At 39.2% G+C, this 15576-nt stretch overlaps 1 protein-coding gene across 3 annotated transcripts in view; it reads left to right on the forward strand.

The window, feature by feature from the left end:
* The first annotated feature begins 6354 nt into the window (after window positions 1-6354).
* The window catches only part of rhpn1 (rhophilin, Rho GTPase binding protein 1), a 95866-nt gene continuing 86644 nt past the window's right edge, over window positions 6355-15576 (forward strand). For all 3 annotated transcript variants that reach the window (XM_060824455.1, XM_060824456.1, XM_060824457.1), the window contains exon 1: window positions 6355-6559. In XM_060824455.1, the coding sequence (XP_060680438.1) occupies window positions 6506-6559 (54 nt within the window). In that variant the 5' untranslated portion in view covers window positions 6355-6505. The remainder of the gene's footprint in view (window positions 6560-15576) is intronic.

The following is a 15576-nucleotide window of genomic DNA, read 5'->3' on the forward strand; positions in this document are numbered from 1 at the left end:
GCCTCCGACACTCCAGGAAAAACAGCCCCAGCCTGTTCAGCCTCTCCCTATAGCTCAAATTCTCCAATCCTGGCAATATCCTTGTAAATCTTTTCTGAACCCTTTCAAATTTTACAACATCATTCCAATAAGAAGGAGACCAGAATTGCATGCAATATTCAAATGACCTGAACAATGTCCTGTACAGCCACAACATGATCTGCTAAACTGATGCCATCAGATGTAAATTGGGAACTTTGTGTACTTTGATTAAATCTTTAACTTTTGTTACGAGCCAGGAACTTGAATATCATCACACTTTCTCAAGTGGGTCATTACAACTGTAACGCTTGAGATCAGTTTATTCAGCATTTCAGATCAGAACAGAGTGTACAATAATCAAAGCAGTTGACCTGTTTTGTTTCTGGACTGCATAGTTGACCATCTTTTAAAATAATTGACACCATTATAATACATCAAGTTGTAATACTTTTCAGACATATTGTAAATTATTTCATTCTCTGGAACAATGAGAAAGAGAAACACAACACCTTATTGTGACGTGACCCGGTGCATTTCACAGGGACTGAGTTATATTGAAGTAATGGTTGAGATGTAAGCAGCTACAATTACCTCTGGGGACAGCAGAACCCAAACATTAGGTAAATGATGAAATTTGATTAGATTTTTGGTGGTTTGCTTTCCTGCTTTATCTCAAATGAATATGAAAAATAAACCACAAAATGCATTTACATAGCAGCTTTCATATTCACCTGAGAGCTCAAAGCTCTTCTTAGCCAATAAATTACAGTAGTTTTGAAATGTATTCACCGTTGTTGTTATTGTCAAACTTGTTAGTGAGTGTTTAATTTCCACGTGAATCAATGGCGCGAGCAGAATGAACCTTGGTTTAACATCTGCATGAAAAGATAATACCTCTGTATGGTTTTAATATTGCACTACAGTATTGGAATTTGTGCTAAAGCTCTAGGTGGAACTCGTAGCCTTTTGACCTTAACACAAGGCTGCAACTTATTTACAGGAATGAGTAATGCTGACATGTTTATTTCTCATCCTTCATAAGAATGAAAATGTGACATGATTTCTAGAATTGCAGCGGGCAAAGGTGGTTTTTGGACCATGCAATCTAGTCAAGGGCTCAAGTGGTTTCATTCCCTGTAACTCTGGCAACATTGGTGAGTCCCAGCAAACTGTACTTGCAGCGCAGGCTCTAGGAGGGTCTGCATACTCCAACTGGCATGAAGCCACATCGACTCCCAGTTCTGGAAGTTGCTACTGTGTACGAAACTTGGGTATCTGTCCCAGTATTTATTTGCCAGCAATTTATTCAATTTATTGAATTCAACAATAGGGACTTTCCACTGAAATTGTAACACTGCAGTGCAAATACTTATCTGGCTCATAGTTATCTTACTGCTTGATGGCACCATTACAGATTTAATATAAAATAATATAAGCAATAAGAGCAGAAATAGGCGAGTTGGCACTTCAAGGACACTTCAACTTTTAAAAAGATCATGGCTGATCTTATTGTGGCTCACCACACTGTACTGCCCCCAATCCCTTCTCCTTAATTAGACTACACATTAAAATTCGAACTCAACCTTAAATACATTCAATGATTCAGCATCCAGTCCTGTGTGGGAATAAAATTCCAAACATTAATAGCTGTCTGGGAGGAGAAATTCCTTCTTCAATTCTATGTTTAACAAAGTTTGTTAAAAAGCTCCTTATTCCTGAGTTCTACCATCAGGAATCATCATAGGTTCTACACTGTCAAGCCCCCTCAGAACTTTATGTTTCATTCTTGTACGATCCATTTTATACAGGTCAATTTATTGCAGGAATCAACAAAATGAGTTTTCTCTGAACCAACTGCAATATTAGTATATCCCTCCTTGAGGAATATCAAAACAGCCCACTGCACTCTAGGCACAATTTCAACTGTGGGCTGTCGTGCTGTAGTCCATCTCTCCTACTTTTATAACTTTTTCCCCTTCCAATAAAAGTCAACATTGTATTTGAAACCAGAATATCATGGAAATTTTAAGCAAAAGTGAAAAATGTTAGAAATAGTCAGCAAGACAAACAGTATTATGGTGAGTGAAGTGGAGTTAACAGTTCGGGTCGGTGAATTGTTTTTTAATGCTATAATCCAACCATTAATCTCCTCCCCTCACATACACTCCTGATGTCACATCCATGATAATCCACTTCAATTTGTTCTTAAAACACACCCCAAGCCTGTTCATATCCTCCATCTGAACCTGTATTCAGCCCCATGGCCCTTCAAAGCCTCCAGGTCAACAATGTCCTTGAGTTCACTCCAATGGTCTTTATGCCAGCCACCCACCACTATTAGCCTCACACCTACCATGTCAAATTACCCAGTATCCAGTGTAGGCAGATATCAAACCAATACATAGATTAGATTAAATAACACTTGGAGTAACGCATATAGTTCTGGTTACCGCTTTATAGGAAGGACGTGGAAGCTTTGGAAAGGGTTCAGAGGAGATTTACTAGGATGTTGCCTGGTATGAAGGGAAGGTCTTACGAGGAAAGATTGAGGAACTTGAGGCAGTTTTCATTAGAGAAAAGGTTGAAAGGTGATTTAATTGAGACATTTAAGATAATCAGAGGGTTAGATCAGGTGGACAGTGAGAGCCTTTTGCCTCGGATGGTGATGGCTAGCACAAGGGGACGTATCTTTAAATTGAGGGGTGATATATAAAAGGACAGATATCAGAGGTAGTTTCTTTACTCAGAGAGTAATAGGGCCATGAAATGGCCTGCCTGCAACAGTAGGAGACTCACCGACTTTAAGAGTGTTTAAATAGTCATTGGATAGACATATGAATGAAAATGAAATAGTATAGGTTAGATGGGCTTAAGATTGCTTCGTCCTGTGAAACCAACATTGAGGGCTAAAGGGTGTGTACTGCACTGCAAAGTTCATTGTTCGAAATAATGTGATATGAAATAGAAGTTCGAAACAATGCTCTCTCTACGCTATGCAGCCACTATGAGAGTTTGCATACGCCAACTGGTATGGGTCACATCAACTTCCAGTTCTTGAAATCACTGTTGTGTAGGTATGAACCTTGGATATCTGTGCAGCAGTGGCAAAAAGTAGAGAGAATGTAGGTTCTAAGAACTGAATTGTTCTAGAAATCAGGCAAGTTTCATTTTTGGCAAGTCTTGTGGAGAATTTCTCTCCTCTAGCCTAGTTTATTTTACTTAGACAATCTTCCTAAACTTGCCTTATTACCTATGGAACTTGCACCTACGGTGTCCTGCTTGTAACTTTCTGCTTGTCACAGACAGAAGTACTTGGCACTATTGGGACCTTGTTGAATTCCTGGCATTTGTCATCTTTGAAGTACAACTCTGCACCAAGGCAAGCATTGGCAGTCCACACCTGCCTTCAACTGCTCTTGTCAATATTCCCAAACATAGAGTCATAGAGTCATACAGCATGGAAACAGATCTGTTTGTCCAACCAGTTCACACCAACCATATTCCCAAATTAAACTATTCCCACTTGCCTGCTTTTGGCCAATATCCCTCCAAACCTTTTCTAATCATGAACATATCTAAATATCTTTTAAATGTTGTAGCTCTAGCCACATTTACCACTTATTCTGGCAGTTCATTGTACACATGAACCATTCTGTGTATGAAAAAGTTGTCCCTCATTTCCTTTTTAAGCCTTTCTCTTCTCACCTTAAAAAAATTAAGAAAAAAAACCCTCATTCTTCTTATCCATGCCACTCAAGATTTTATAAACCTCTATTACATTACCCCTCAACCTCCTGCGTTCCATGAAAAAAATTCCAGTGTACTTTTATTACTCATACCCTCCATTCCCAGAAACATCCAGGTCAATTTTTTCTGACCCCTCTCCACTTCAATTATATACTTCCTATAACAGTGCACCAAAACGAGACATAGTACTCCTGAACAGGCCTCACCAGCGTCCAATATAACCTCAACATCACTTCCCAACTCCTATACTCAAAAGGTCTGAGCAATGAAGGCAAGCATGCTAAACATTTTAACTATCTTGTAACAGATAGATGGGAAATTGAGACCCTGTATTGCTGATTGGGAACTCAAGATTCTGATGAACAAGGGGTTGCGTCAGGTTACTGCCCATAAATTATGACTTCTTGATGGTGGACAGTAGGAGCAAGTGTCAAGCTGGAGTTTCCTGGCTACTGCTCTAACTTTCATCTTGCGATTTGTCGCTGACTAGTTTCTATCTGATGGTGGGTAAATTTTACACCAGTTATGTAATAATGAGGATGTTAATGCACACTAATACATGCCAATATATTCACTAGCAAAAATATTATCATGCTGTTCAACATTTGGTCGGAAAATAGGACTGTTCACTCTTGACATTGAGAATCTTACTGCTGATCTTATTTGGTCCTCACAATTTTCTTGCTATTGCCTACATTTTTTAGGAATTGAGAAGGTTCAACTTGAAATGGCCATTGCAACTTCACTACTTTAAAAATGTACTTTTTAATAAAAAAACATTTGCTACATTTACATTATTTCACCCATACATTGTCCCATGGCAAAAAATATTTAATTCAAATGCATAATCTCCTATGACAGCAAAAATTGGAATCTGTTGACTCACTTCAAACAGTCTATAAATATTAGTAACTGTAAATCAAACTGAAATGGCAGGCACCTTTTGTGATTATAGCCAGTTGTTAAGTCAGTCATACATTTCTCATCAAGTTATGAAAACCCTCAGGCTTTTTTTAAACAATTATTTAGTAAGCTGTAATTTTATAACACTCCAGCCATTTATTTAAAATGCTTAAAGGGTCTTTTAAGTATCTTGTCAGCTTTGCAGATTCATTCAACCATGCTATGGACAGTTGCTTTTTACACTTTTGACAACTGATTTTGACAAATCTGTTAACAGTTCTAATCAGCTCAGTACTTCGAGGATATACATTTATTTTGTGCATTCATGCCCACTTTTAACAATCTGAAATAATATCTTACCTCTCATAAAGAGCACACTATCTTCCTGAAAGGATACCTGACCTCTTCCAATGTGTCCTGGACAACATTCAAAGGGGACAAACAGGAGGCTGATATTCACTCAGAATGTTGACTTCTCCACTTTCTGATGCTGTCTGGTTTGCTGTGTTCTTTCAGCCTTCTGTTTGACTACTTTGGATTCCAGCATCTGCAGTTTTTTTTTATCTCAAACCAATATTCAAATAGGAACCTGACTTTCCACCAGCTAGTCAATGGAAATGTATAAAGTTCAGGTCTGCTTTACCTGGTCAACAATGCACACTTGGTGTCTCACACTTCTGTGAGATCTGATGAGAGAGAAGGCAACTTATGACTTAAGTGGCCAGTTGCCTGTGTGAATTATGGATGTATAAAAACACAAACCACTCCCAAGAAAGTGGAAGTGCCATGTTCAGGGTCTGGTCTTTGGATTTTTGGCAACTTTTCTCACTTTTGCTACAATGGAGAGAAAAGTATAAAAGTGGTCAAACTGCTCTAACGTGGTGAAAATTCAGACCCTTCTATCCTATCTTCTACTAAATTGCAGACCTTCCTTTATCCTATCACCCACACTCTCCACTCAAAATCTTCTCCAACTCCAACTCCAACTCCAACTCCAACTCCAACTCCAACTCCAACTCCAACTCCAACTCCAACTCCAACTCCAACTCCAACTCCAACTCCAACTCATGGTGAAAAGTTAGTAAGCTGGAATGTTAACCCTGTTTCTCTTCACAAATGTTGCTTGACACACCGCTAAATATTCCCAGCATGTCCCGCCTTCAATTTAATTTGCATTCTGAATAACTTGCTGTATTAGCATATTCAACTTTTGTGATTCAAGTGCGAGGACATCCAGATCTCCCAGTACCACAGCATTCCACAGTCACTTTTCATTGGAATAATAATGTCTTTTCTATTGTTCGAGAAATAATGAACAACTCACATTTTCCTAAGGTAAAGCCATCTGCCATTTTTCCTCCCCCTCAATTACCATATCTTTAGTCGCTTTACGTCTTCACAATTTGCAAACTATTAAAAGTCATGAGTTCCACGCATGCTGAGGCGACAAGTCCCCTTTAATTCTCTAACTCAATGATGTCACTCCCAGGCTTGGTGGGCGGGGTCTCACTGTGACTCAGATCCCGCCCACACCCCAATCCAATTGGTCGGTACGTGCACGTCTTGAGTAATTGAGCATGCGATTGGCCTTTGATGCTGTCTGTCAGCCTGGTTTCGCTGAGGATGGGGTAGCGAGCTGAGAGCTCGGGGTTGGAGGTGGTCGCTGTGGTGCGGCGTGAGGGAGAGGCGCAGAGACGCCCAGAGCTCATCACCGCGGGGCGGAGAAGGTCCAGATCTCACCGGGCTCGATCTCCCGTCGCCCTCCCTGGGATCGTTGGAGTGGGGGCATTTCTTTGACTTTTCTACGGTTTTGTCGCGCGAGGGCTGCAGTGGCATGACGGAGAGCGGAGCGGAGACCGAGCTGCGAGGCAGTGGTAGTGTTCGTAAGGTGAGCGAGGCTGAGTGCGGGGACAGGGCGGCGGGCCGCGTTTCCAAGGAGACAGGCACCTGTCAGCGGGGCAGTGCCTACAGGCTTCAAACCAGAGCAGAGTGTAACACTCGCAATATGCACTGTAAGGATTGAAAATTGTAGGGAGAGTGAAACATGCCGAATGTATGCTGTCGTCTCTAATGTAGGGAGAGTTTAACACGCAGGATTCATGTAGTAATTAATGTGTGATTCGGAAATTATACTATAATAGCACAGAAACTAAACTGTGATTATTCATCGTACAGAGAGTCTGACTTGGAGAATATACTATAATCATTCACCGAGAGTAACTTACAAAATATAATTATCGGCTTAAAAGTGGAAGATTGCAGTGGCACTGTACTAATTGTTAATAGCTACAGTATACATTTTCAATGAGGGAGAAACGAAACTTACTATATACTGCAGTCATACTGTAAGAATATATATGCAGTAATTAGTGTAGTGAGAAGGAAAACGTAGAACACAATACGTATATAGGGAACTTGATATATTAGAAGTCCTTATATTTTGTTGTGTCATATTTTCAATGTTATTCATTCTGTATTTGGTTCAATAACATGCTGAATATATGTACAGATATAATTTGGACTCTTTTATTGTTTGAGTGTCTGAACTGTAGATGATTAGAACAATCACAATTTTTTCAAGTAAATCTATATTAAGGAATTTAATTATAGTGTTGAAATGGCGCACATTGCTGCCCCACATTATTGGCCTCTTCCATATAACCCCAGAGGCAAGGAGGATCCAAAAATCAGGGTAGCTTGGCAGCTGCTTGGATGATTCGCACAGGGTGTTTCTCTGATTTTGCTCTCTGCTGTAGTCTGTCAAAGGTTGCTAATCGTGGCTGATGTCATGATATAACTAAGGAATAAGGCAAGGAGGTAGGCCCTGAGAACCACCTCAGCTAGAAGTTTGAGCTGTTCATGTGATTCTGTACCATGTTCTTGGCCAACTGAGCGAACTGGCTCCCCATTTATCTAATACTGTTTTGTTACTTTTTTTTCTCTCATTGAGTTCCCTGCCTATCTACCTGGTGGAAAGAAGGAATGTTCATTTATGATGCTCTGGCCATTATTGTGTAGGATTGACTTGCATTCTATACTCGCTGTGTTGAAGAAAGGAAGCTACATATATACAGAAAGACAGGCTAATTGTTAAATACGGGGGAAATTATACTCTGCATATAGGAAAAGTTTAATCAATTAAAATCCCAAGTGTTGCTTTATTGTGAAAAGCTGACATTGGAAGAGATCCAGAGGAAATTTATAAGAGTGATCCAGGGGATGAAGGGCTTGACTTATGAGGCGTGGTTGAGATCTTTGGGTTTGTACTCAATGTTTAGAAAGATGAGGGGGAATCTGATTGAAACTTACAAAAACCTGGATAGAGTGGATATAGAGAAGATGTTTCCACTAGCAGGAGAATCTAGAACCAGAGGACAGGACCTCCGGGGTGAAGGGATAACCCTTCAGAACTCAGGTGAGAAGGCATTTCTTCAGCCAGAGGAATCTGAGGAATTCATTGCCACAGAAGGCAGTAAAGTCCAAGTCATTGAGTGTATTTAAGACAGACATAGGTTCTTGATTAGTAAGAGAATCAAGGGTGACAGGGAGAAGGCAGGAGAAGGGGATTGAGAAACATAGCAACTGTGATCGTATGGCACAGCAGACTTGATGGGCCAGATGACCTTATATGCCCCTGTATCTTTTGGTCTTCTACCATATTTTATCACCAACCTAAGGGCAAGAGGAATAAATTCCAGTCATCTATTCTGGCAGTTACATACCTCCTAATCCTAGTTTAAGTTAAAATAAGAATGACATTTGTATCACCAGGATAAACTCCACATTTACATCTCAATTTTCCAGGAGAAGGCAACCACATTACAAAAAATGTTAAAAGACAGCAGATTGCAGTGAGATGTAAGGTTTATATATACTTAAATTTTTGAGTTTGAAGTTTTGAACAAGTTTTGAGGTTTTCTGTGTATCTGAACGAGTTTCATGAAAACTTCTAGATAGCCATGGTGATTTTTTTTTGTCAAACATTTGGAGACAAAAAACTGAAATCTAATAGATTTTTGTTTATAGTGTGAGAGTTTACAGGCAATCAAAGTTCACAAAACTGTACATTAGGCTTTCTGATTGAAAGTTCTGGACTTGTCTGGTTTATGCTTGGAGGGAAAGATTTGCTGTTGAGAAAGATAGAAGATAGTTCAGATTTGTTTAACAAAATCTGCCTCAGAATAAGGCATTTAGTAATTGTTCCAGAACAAAATTGTTTGAGTATGATCCTGAAGTGTTATTTAAAACTAAGAAAGTTTGAATCCAACTGTTTAAAGGCTCCAGAAAGAGGCCATTAGAGTCTCCAGTCTGATAATTGAAGTTACAAATAAATTAAACTTAGAGGTTGTACAGATTCTCTATGCTGTGTGTATTGCAGAAAAGTGTTTTTAGGCAGAATGGAATGATGTTATGTCATGTTTTGAAATCTTTCAACCTGCATTATTTGTAAATGGTTTGATTTTATTCAATTTTATCCTCATTTCTTTCACATTATAAACTTCTGTTTTATTGATTAAAATCTCCAATATTTCTTGCTGATCTTTCAGTGAGAAATTCTTATTTAAAGCCCAAAATAAACCCAAGATATGATCTTTCAAGCCCATTTTCAATCTGATTTTTCCCATAATAAGATCAGTTGGGATCATAAGAGTAGGGAGAAATGAAGAAATGGGATTGTACAATTTTGTACAACTGAGGAAAAAATAAATTCATGTGGACAACAATTTGTTGAGCTTTGATGCATAGTTGCATATTTCTACTGATGAGAACTGGCACCAGAATAAAGCTTAAAAATCACACACAACACCATGTTAAAGTCCAACAGGTTTATTTACAAGCACTAGTGTTTGGTGTGCTGCTCCTTCAGCTGGTTGTGGATCATGCTCATAGAATTTATGGCCAAAGGAGCTCACTATCATGGAGATGTGATACAGTGAACAATCTTAGATCAAAACTTCCATCTTTTAAAGTTGGACATGCTGGTCTCTGTTCTTTGATATGTAAATCCAGAACTACTTTTACATTACATTCTCAAGGAGCTCAGCTTTTGAGGCATGGTACATTGGTGATACCAAGCAGACGCTGCGACAACAGATGAATGGACACCGCACAGCAATCACTGGGCAGAAGTGTTCCCTCCCAGTTGTGGAACACTTCAGTGGTCTGGGATATTTGGCCTCGGAACTTCGGGTGACCATCTTCCAAGGCGGACTTCGGGACAAGCAGTACTGTAGAGCAGCTGAGCAGAAGCTGATAGCAAAGTTCAGTACTAATGGGAATGGCCTCAACTGGGACCTTGGATTCATCTCATACTGCAGGTGACCCCACTGCACAATACACATGCGCATGGACACGGACACGCTTAACCAAACCTACACACGCACTCTACCTCATTGCACTCACACCCATATGCACACTTAATCTGTCGTTGCTACATGTTCACACACACACACACAGGCACAAGCTTATGTGGTGAATTTGTTTTTGAAGAATTACTTTTCATTTTCCTCAAAAACTACATAAATACATGTAAAACTCTGTAAAACTATACAGAGGGTTTGTCAGTCTGACATAGCATTGGGGCACAGACAGACTTCACACCTGTTTTGAAAAGCTGAGTTATCTTGAGAACGTAATTTAAAGGAAGGCCTGGGATTTATATATCAAAGAACAGAAGCCAGCATATCCCATTATAAAAGATGAAAGTTTTAATCTAAGATCATTTACTGTGTCACATCTCCATGACACTGGACTCCTTTGGCTATTAATTCTGTGAGCACACAACTACCACAACTACTTGATGGAGCAGTGCTCCAAAAGCTAGTGCTTCTAAATAAACCTTTTGGATTATAACCTGGTGTTGTGATTTTTATCTTTGTCCCCCCCAGTCCAACACTGGCACCTCCAAGTGATGGGTACCAGAATATAGCAATTTCAGGCCATCTACTTGTTAGTTTCACTGAATACTTAGGTCTACTGAATATTATGATTTTTTGAGGATTTGTATTATGTATTCTTTTTAAAAATATTTTGGCTGTCATTTAAGTTAGCAAACCAGTTTGGAACAAGAATATAGTTTGAGGTTAGGAAAACTTTTGCTACTGTATATACTTGTGCAAAAGTTGATCATGTGACTTTTAGCTTCAAGCAAACTTACTTTCTTATGCACCTTGTTCAAAAGGAAACTTAAGTATTTGAGATATTCAAGACATTTTTAGGACTAATCAATAGATTTCCAGATATTAAAGACATCAAGGAATATGGGAATCATGCAGGAAAATGGCGTTGAGCTAGAAGATCATTCATGACTGAAATTAATTGCAGAACAGTTGAATGTTATACTCTTCTAATCAGTGTTTGATTATTAATTTTTTGATAGGTAATTACTGTGGTTCACGGATTTGAAGGCTCCTGAGTGAGCCATTAGATTTTTTTTTCCTTTCTTCTTATTAGATTAGATTGCTTACAGTGTGGAAACAGGCCTTTTATTCCAAAGCCATTAGATTTTATTCCAGCAGCAGTCTACCAGCCAATCGCCAAAACTAATCTGTCCCACATAATGTCATGATTCTGTTGAAAAACAAGAGCAAGTTAATTGGAGAGAAAAAAAATGTACAAAGGATTGAAGTGTATTTCCAAAATAGTACAAAGTGAGGACTGAAGATACTGGATTCCTGATGAAGGGCTTATGCTCGAAACATCGATTTTCCTGTTTCTCGGATGCTGCCTGACCCATTGTGCTTTTCCAGCACACACTCTCGACTATTTTCAAAATAGTCATGTTATTCTATCTGTGCAGTTATCTGACTCTAGGCCCTCAGAACCAAAGAAAAGCAGATTTCAGAGTTCAAGGCCATTGTCTGATGGTGATTGTATAAGAAAAAGAAAATTATGCTATGTCTCCAAACTGAACTTGATAAAATCATCAAATTTCACTTTTATGTCATTTTGATATGGAGAAAAGAATGTGTATTTAGAAATGCTTTAGAGATGTGGATGAAACACTAGTGAACGCTAATGGGCAAACACATTGTTGAAATATTATTCTTCCTGACAACTGGCCAGAAGTTTAAAATCACTACACGAGGTTGTAGTCCAATAAGTTTATTTGGAAGCATCAGCTTTCGGAGCACTGCTCTTTGAGGTGGTTGTGGAATATAAGACAATAAGACACAGAATTTATAGCAAAAGGTTAGTGTCATAAAACTGAAATGAAATGTTGAACAAACCTAGATTGTTAAGTCTTTTAGAATGGGTTGCAAGTTTCGGATCATTAGTATGTAATTCCCAGAACTTCTTTTGAAGTCACCTTCTCGAGATAACTTAAGGTTTAATAACAAAAGGTGACATCTCAACTCAGACAATGCCTTAAATCAGAGTCTGTCTGTATCCCAATCTTGAGTCAGATTGGTTCTATTTCCAAAGTGGAATATAAATTATTACATATATTGACTGCCTACAGGTTGTGTATTTGGCTAGAAAGATGCATAGTGTATCTGCAAATATAATTCAGCAAATACAAATTCACTGTGTGTGTGTGTGTGTGTGTGTGTGAGTGTGTGAGAGAGTAAGCTTGGTAAAGTGAGGATGCGGTGAATTTATAAGCCTGTGAGATGATGTGAGTCTGTGTATGTATGAACGAGGGTCTGCGCGAGTGTATGATTATGTAAGAGTGTGTTTGTACATGTGCTTGTGTGTGCGTGTATTGTGTAGTGGGGTCAACTATAGTGTGATACAAACCCGAGATCCTGGTTAAGACACAAGATGGCCTCATAATCTTCTAGTTGCAACCACCTGAGGAAGGAGTAGTGCTTCCAAATAAACCTGTTGGACTTTAACCTGGTGTTGTGTGATTTTTAACTTTGTCCACCCCAGTCCAGCACTGGTTCCTCCACATCATGGCCAGAAGAAGGTGCAGATCAATCATGTATGGAAGAGGGCATAAAATTGGTTGGTAAATTCAAGCGAAGAACTCTCCTCAAAGAGAAATTTCAGAAATGCATTTTTCATCCATGTTCATGGGAAGGGCTGGATAGACGAAGGGGATTGTAAGAAATAAATCAAAGAAATGTGGAATTTGTGATCAGAAGGGCAAAGAGAAAAAATTTGCTCTCTGTTGCTCAAGTTAAAGATCATTGAAAATGTAGTCAGTGATAGGAAATTGTCGAACACTTACGTATCAGTTATTCCTAGTAGTTTACATATGATGTTCTTGAATATTTGCCAATAAACACTACAAAAGCAATATCTGAAAGGTGTGAACAATAAGCTGGCTCAAAGGTGAGTAAAATTTGAGGTGAAATATGACAACCACTTCACTAGGAAGATTGTCAGTGGCTTATAAATGCCTGTAATAAGCTTGGATCCTAAAAATCATTTGTGAACTGTGATATGTTGAATATGTTCAAGAACAATTACTTGTGGAATGATGATGCCAAAATTACTACCTCGATGAATCCAAGGCTGATTCATTTGAGGATGTTACCAGCCAATTTGCAAGAATTGATCAGTGATTTAGATGGTAATCAAAAGGAGGGATTTTAGTGTGAGATGTTGAAGTTAGTTCTATTTTTATTTATTCATGGGATATGGGCATCTCTAGCTAGACCAGTATTTATTGCCTGTCCCTAGTTGTCATTGAAAGTTATTTAGCTGCATTACTTATATTGGATGAAATATATATAGTTTATAACTTTATAGATAGTGTTGTTGGTTTTTAGTGTATTCCTTTGTGATGGTGATCTTAGAATTTGTGCACCAAGTAAAATCCAATAAAAGAACACAAAACAAATGGGAAAATTGGAGCCAGAAAGCAAGGAGTGAGTGTTCCTGAACACCCAAACTAAGTACTGTAGTCATTGAATTATGGTGACTTTCTGCGTTTATAGAGTGGTTGTTGACTGTTAAATATTTGGAAAGCCAAATGTTTATTTGTAGTAGAAGGTGAATTAATTGAAGATATCAGAGTGGAAGAATGTTCAGAAATTTCATAGATATGAATTGAGAAGTTCAGAGGTTTTGCAGACTTTAGCCAGCTTGTTAGGCTGAATAACTAATCTTACTGTGAGAGCCCGATCTTTAACCTCCTGATGCAACTCAGCTGAAGTTGGAAAATTGAAGATGCATTCTATAACATCCTGCTTTCCTCTGCCAAGCACTACTTTTAAAAGACTCTCAAAACCATCATCTATTGCTTTGTTTGTTGAATGGGAGTTAATAGCTATTTCCTTTTGGGATTTCTGCTGGAGCTACATTTGAGGAACTGTGCTGATTGTTCACAAAATTTCCATTCCTTCCTTGAAGCCTTCCTATGAATATTGTAATGACTGCGTGTATGCTTTGGTACAAATTAAAGTTTTGACACTTGCAGAGACTTTGCTCGGTGATTTTAATTTGTAATGTGAAGGCCCAAAGTGAAACTGAGTGGTGTTAACTTATTGGTGGCACAAAATCATAGACAATAGATGCAGGAGTAGGCCATTCAGCCCTTCGAGCCTGCACCACCATTCAATATGATCCTGGCTGATCATTCCTAATTAGTATCCTCTTCCTGCCTTATCTCCATAACCCTTGATTCCACTAACTTTGAGAGCTCTGTCCAACTCTTTCTTAAATGAATCCAGAGACTGGGCCTTCACTGCCCTCTGCGGCAGAGCATTCCACACAGCCACCCCTCTCTGGGTGAAGAAGTTTCTCCTCATCTCTGTCCTAAATGGTCTACCCCGTATTTTTAAGCTGTGTCCTCTGGTTCGGCACTCACCCATCAGCGGACACATGTTTCCTGCTGCCAGAGTGTCCAATCCTTTCATAATCTTATATGTCTCAATCAGATCCCCTTTCAGTCTTCTAAACTCAAGGGTATACAAGCCCAGTCGCTTCAGTCTTTCAATGTAAGGTAATCCCACCATTCTAGGAATTGACCTTGTGAACCTACGCTGCACTCCCTGAATAGCCAGAATGTCTTTCCTCAAATTTGGAGACCAGAACTGCACACAGTACTCCAGGTGTGGTCTCACCAGGGCCCTGTACAGCTGCAGAAGCACCTCTTTGTTTCTATACTCAATCCCTCTTGTTATGAAGGCCAGCATGCTATTAGCCTTCTTCACTACCTGCTGTACCTGCATGCTTGCCTTCATTGACTGGTGTACAAGAACACCCAGATCTCTCTGTACTGCCCCTTTACCTAAATTGATTCCATTGAGGTAGTAATCTGCCTTCCTGTTCTTGCCACCAAAGTGGATAACCATACATTTATCCACATTAAACTGCATCTGCCATGCATCTGCCCACTCACCTAACTTGTCCAGGTCACCCTGAAATCTCCTAACATCCTCATCACATTTCACCCTGCCACCCAGCTTTGTATCATCAGCAAATTTGTTAATGTTATTGCTGATACCATCTTCTATATCATTAACATATATTATAAAAAGCTGCGGTCCCAGCACGGATCCCTGCGGTACCCCACTGGTCACTGCCTGCCATTCCGAAATGGAGCCGTTTATCACTACCCTTTGTTTCCTATCAGCCAACCAATTTTCAGTCCAATCTAGTTCTTTGCTCCCAATACCATGCGCCCTAATTTTACTCACTAACCTCCTGGGTGGGACTTTATCAAAAGCTTTCTGAAAGTCCAGGTACATTACATCTACTGGATTTCCCTCGTCCATCTTCAGAGTTACATCCTCAAAAAATTCCAGAAGATTAGTCACGCATGATTTCCCCTTCATAAATCCATGCTGACTCTGTCTTATCCTGTTACTACTATCCAGATGTGCCGTAATTTCATTCTTTATAATATACTCCAGCATCTTTCCCACCACTGGCGTTAGACTAAGTGGTCTATAATTTCCTGCTTTCTCTCTCCCACCTTTCTTAAAAAGTGGTACAACATTAGCCACCCTC

Source organism: Hemiscyllium ocellatum, chromosome 4, assembly GCF_020745735.1.
Source record: "Hemiscyllium ocellatum isolate sHemOce1 chromosome 4, sHemOce1.pat.X.cur, whole genome shotgun sequence".
Classification (NCBI taxonomy): Eukaryota; Metazoa; Chordata; class Chondrichthyes; order Orectolobiformes; family Hemiscylliidae; genus Hemiscyllium; species Hemiscyllium ocellatum.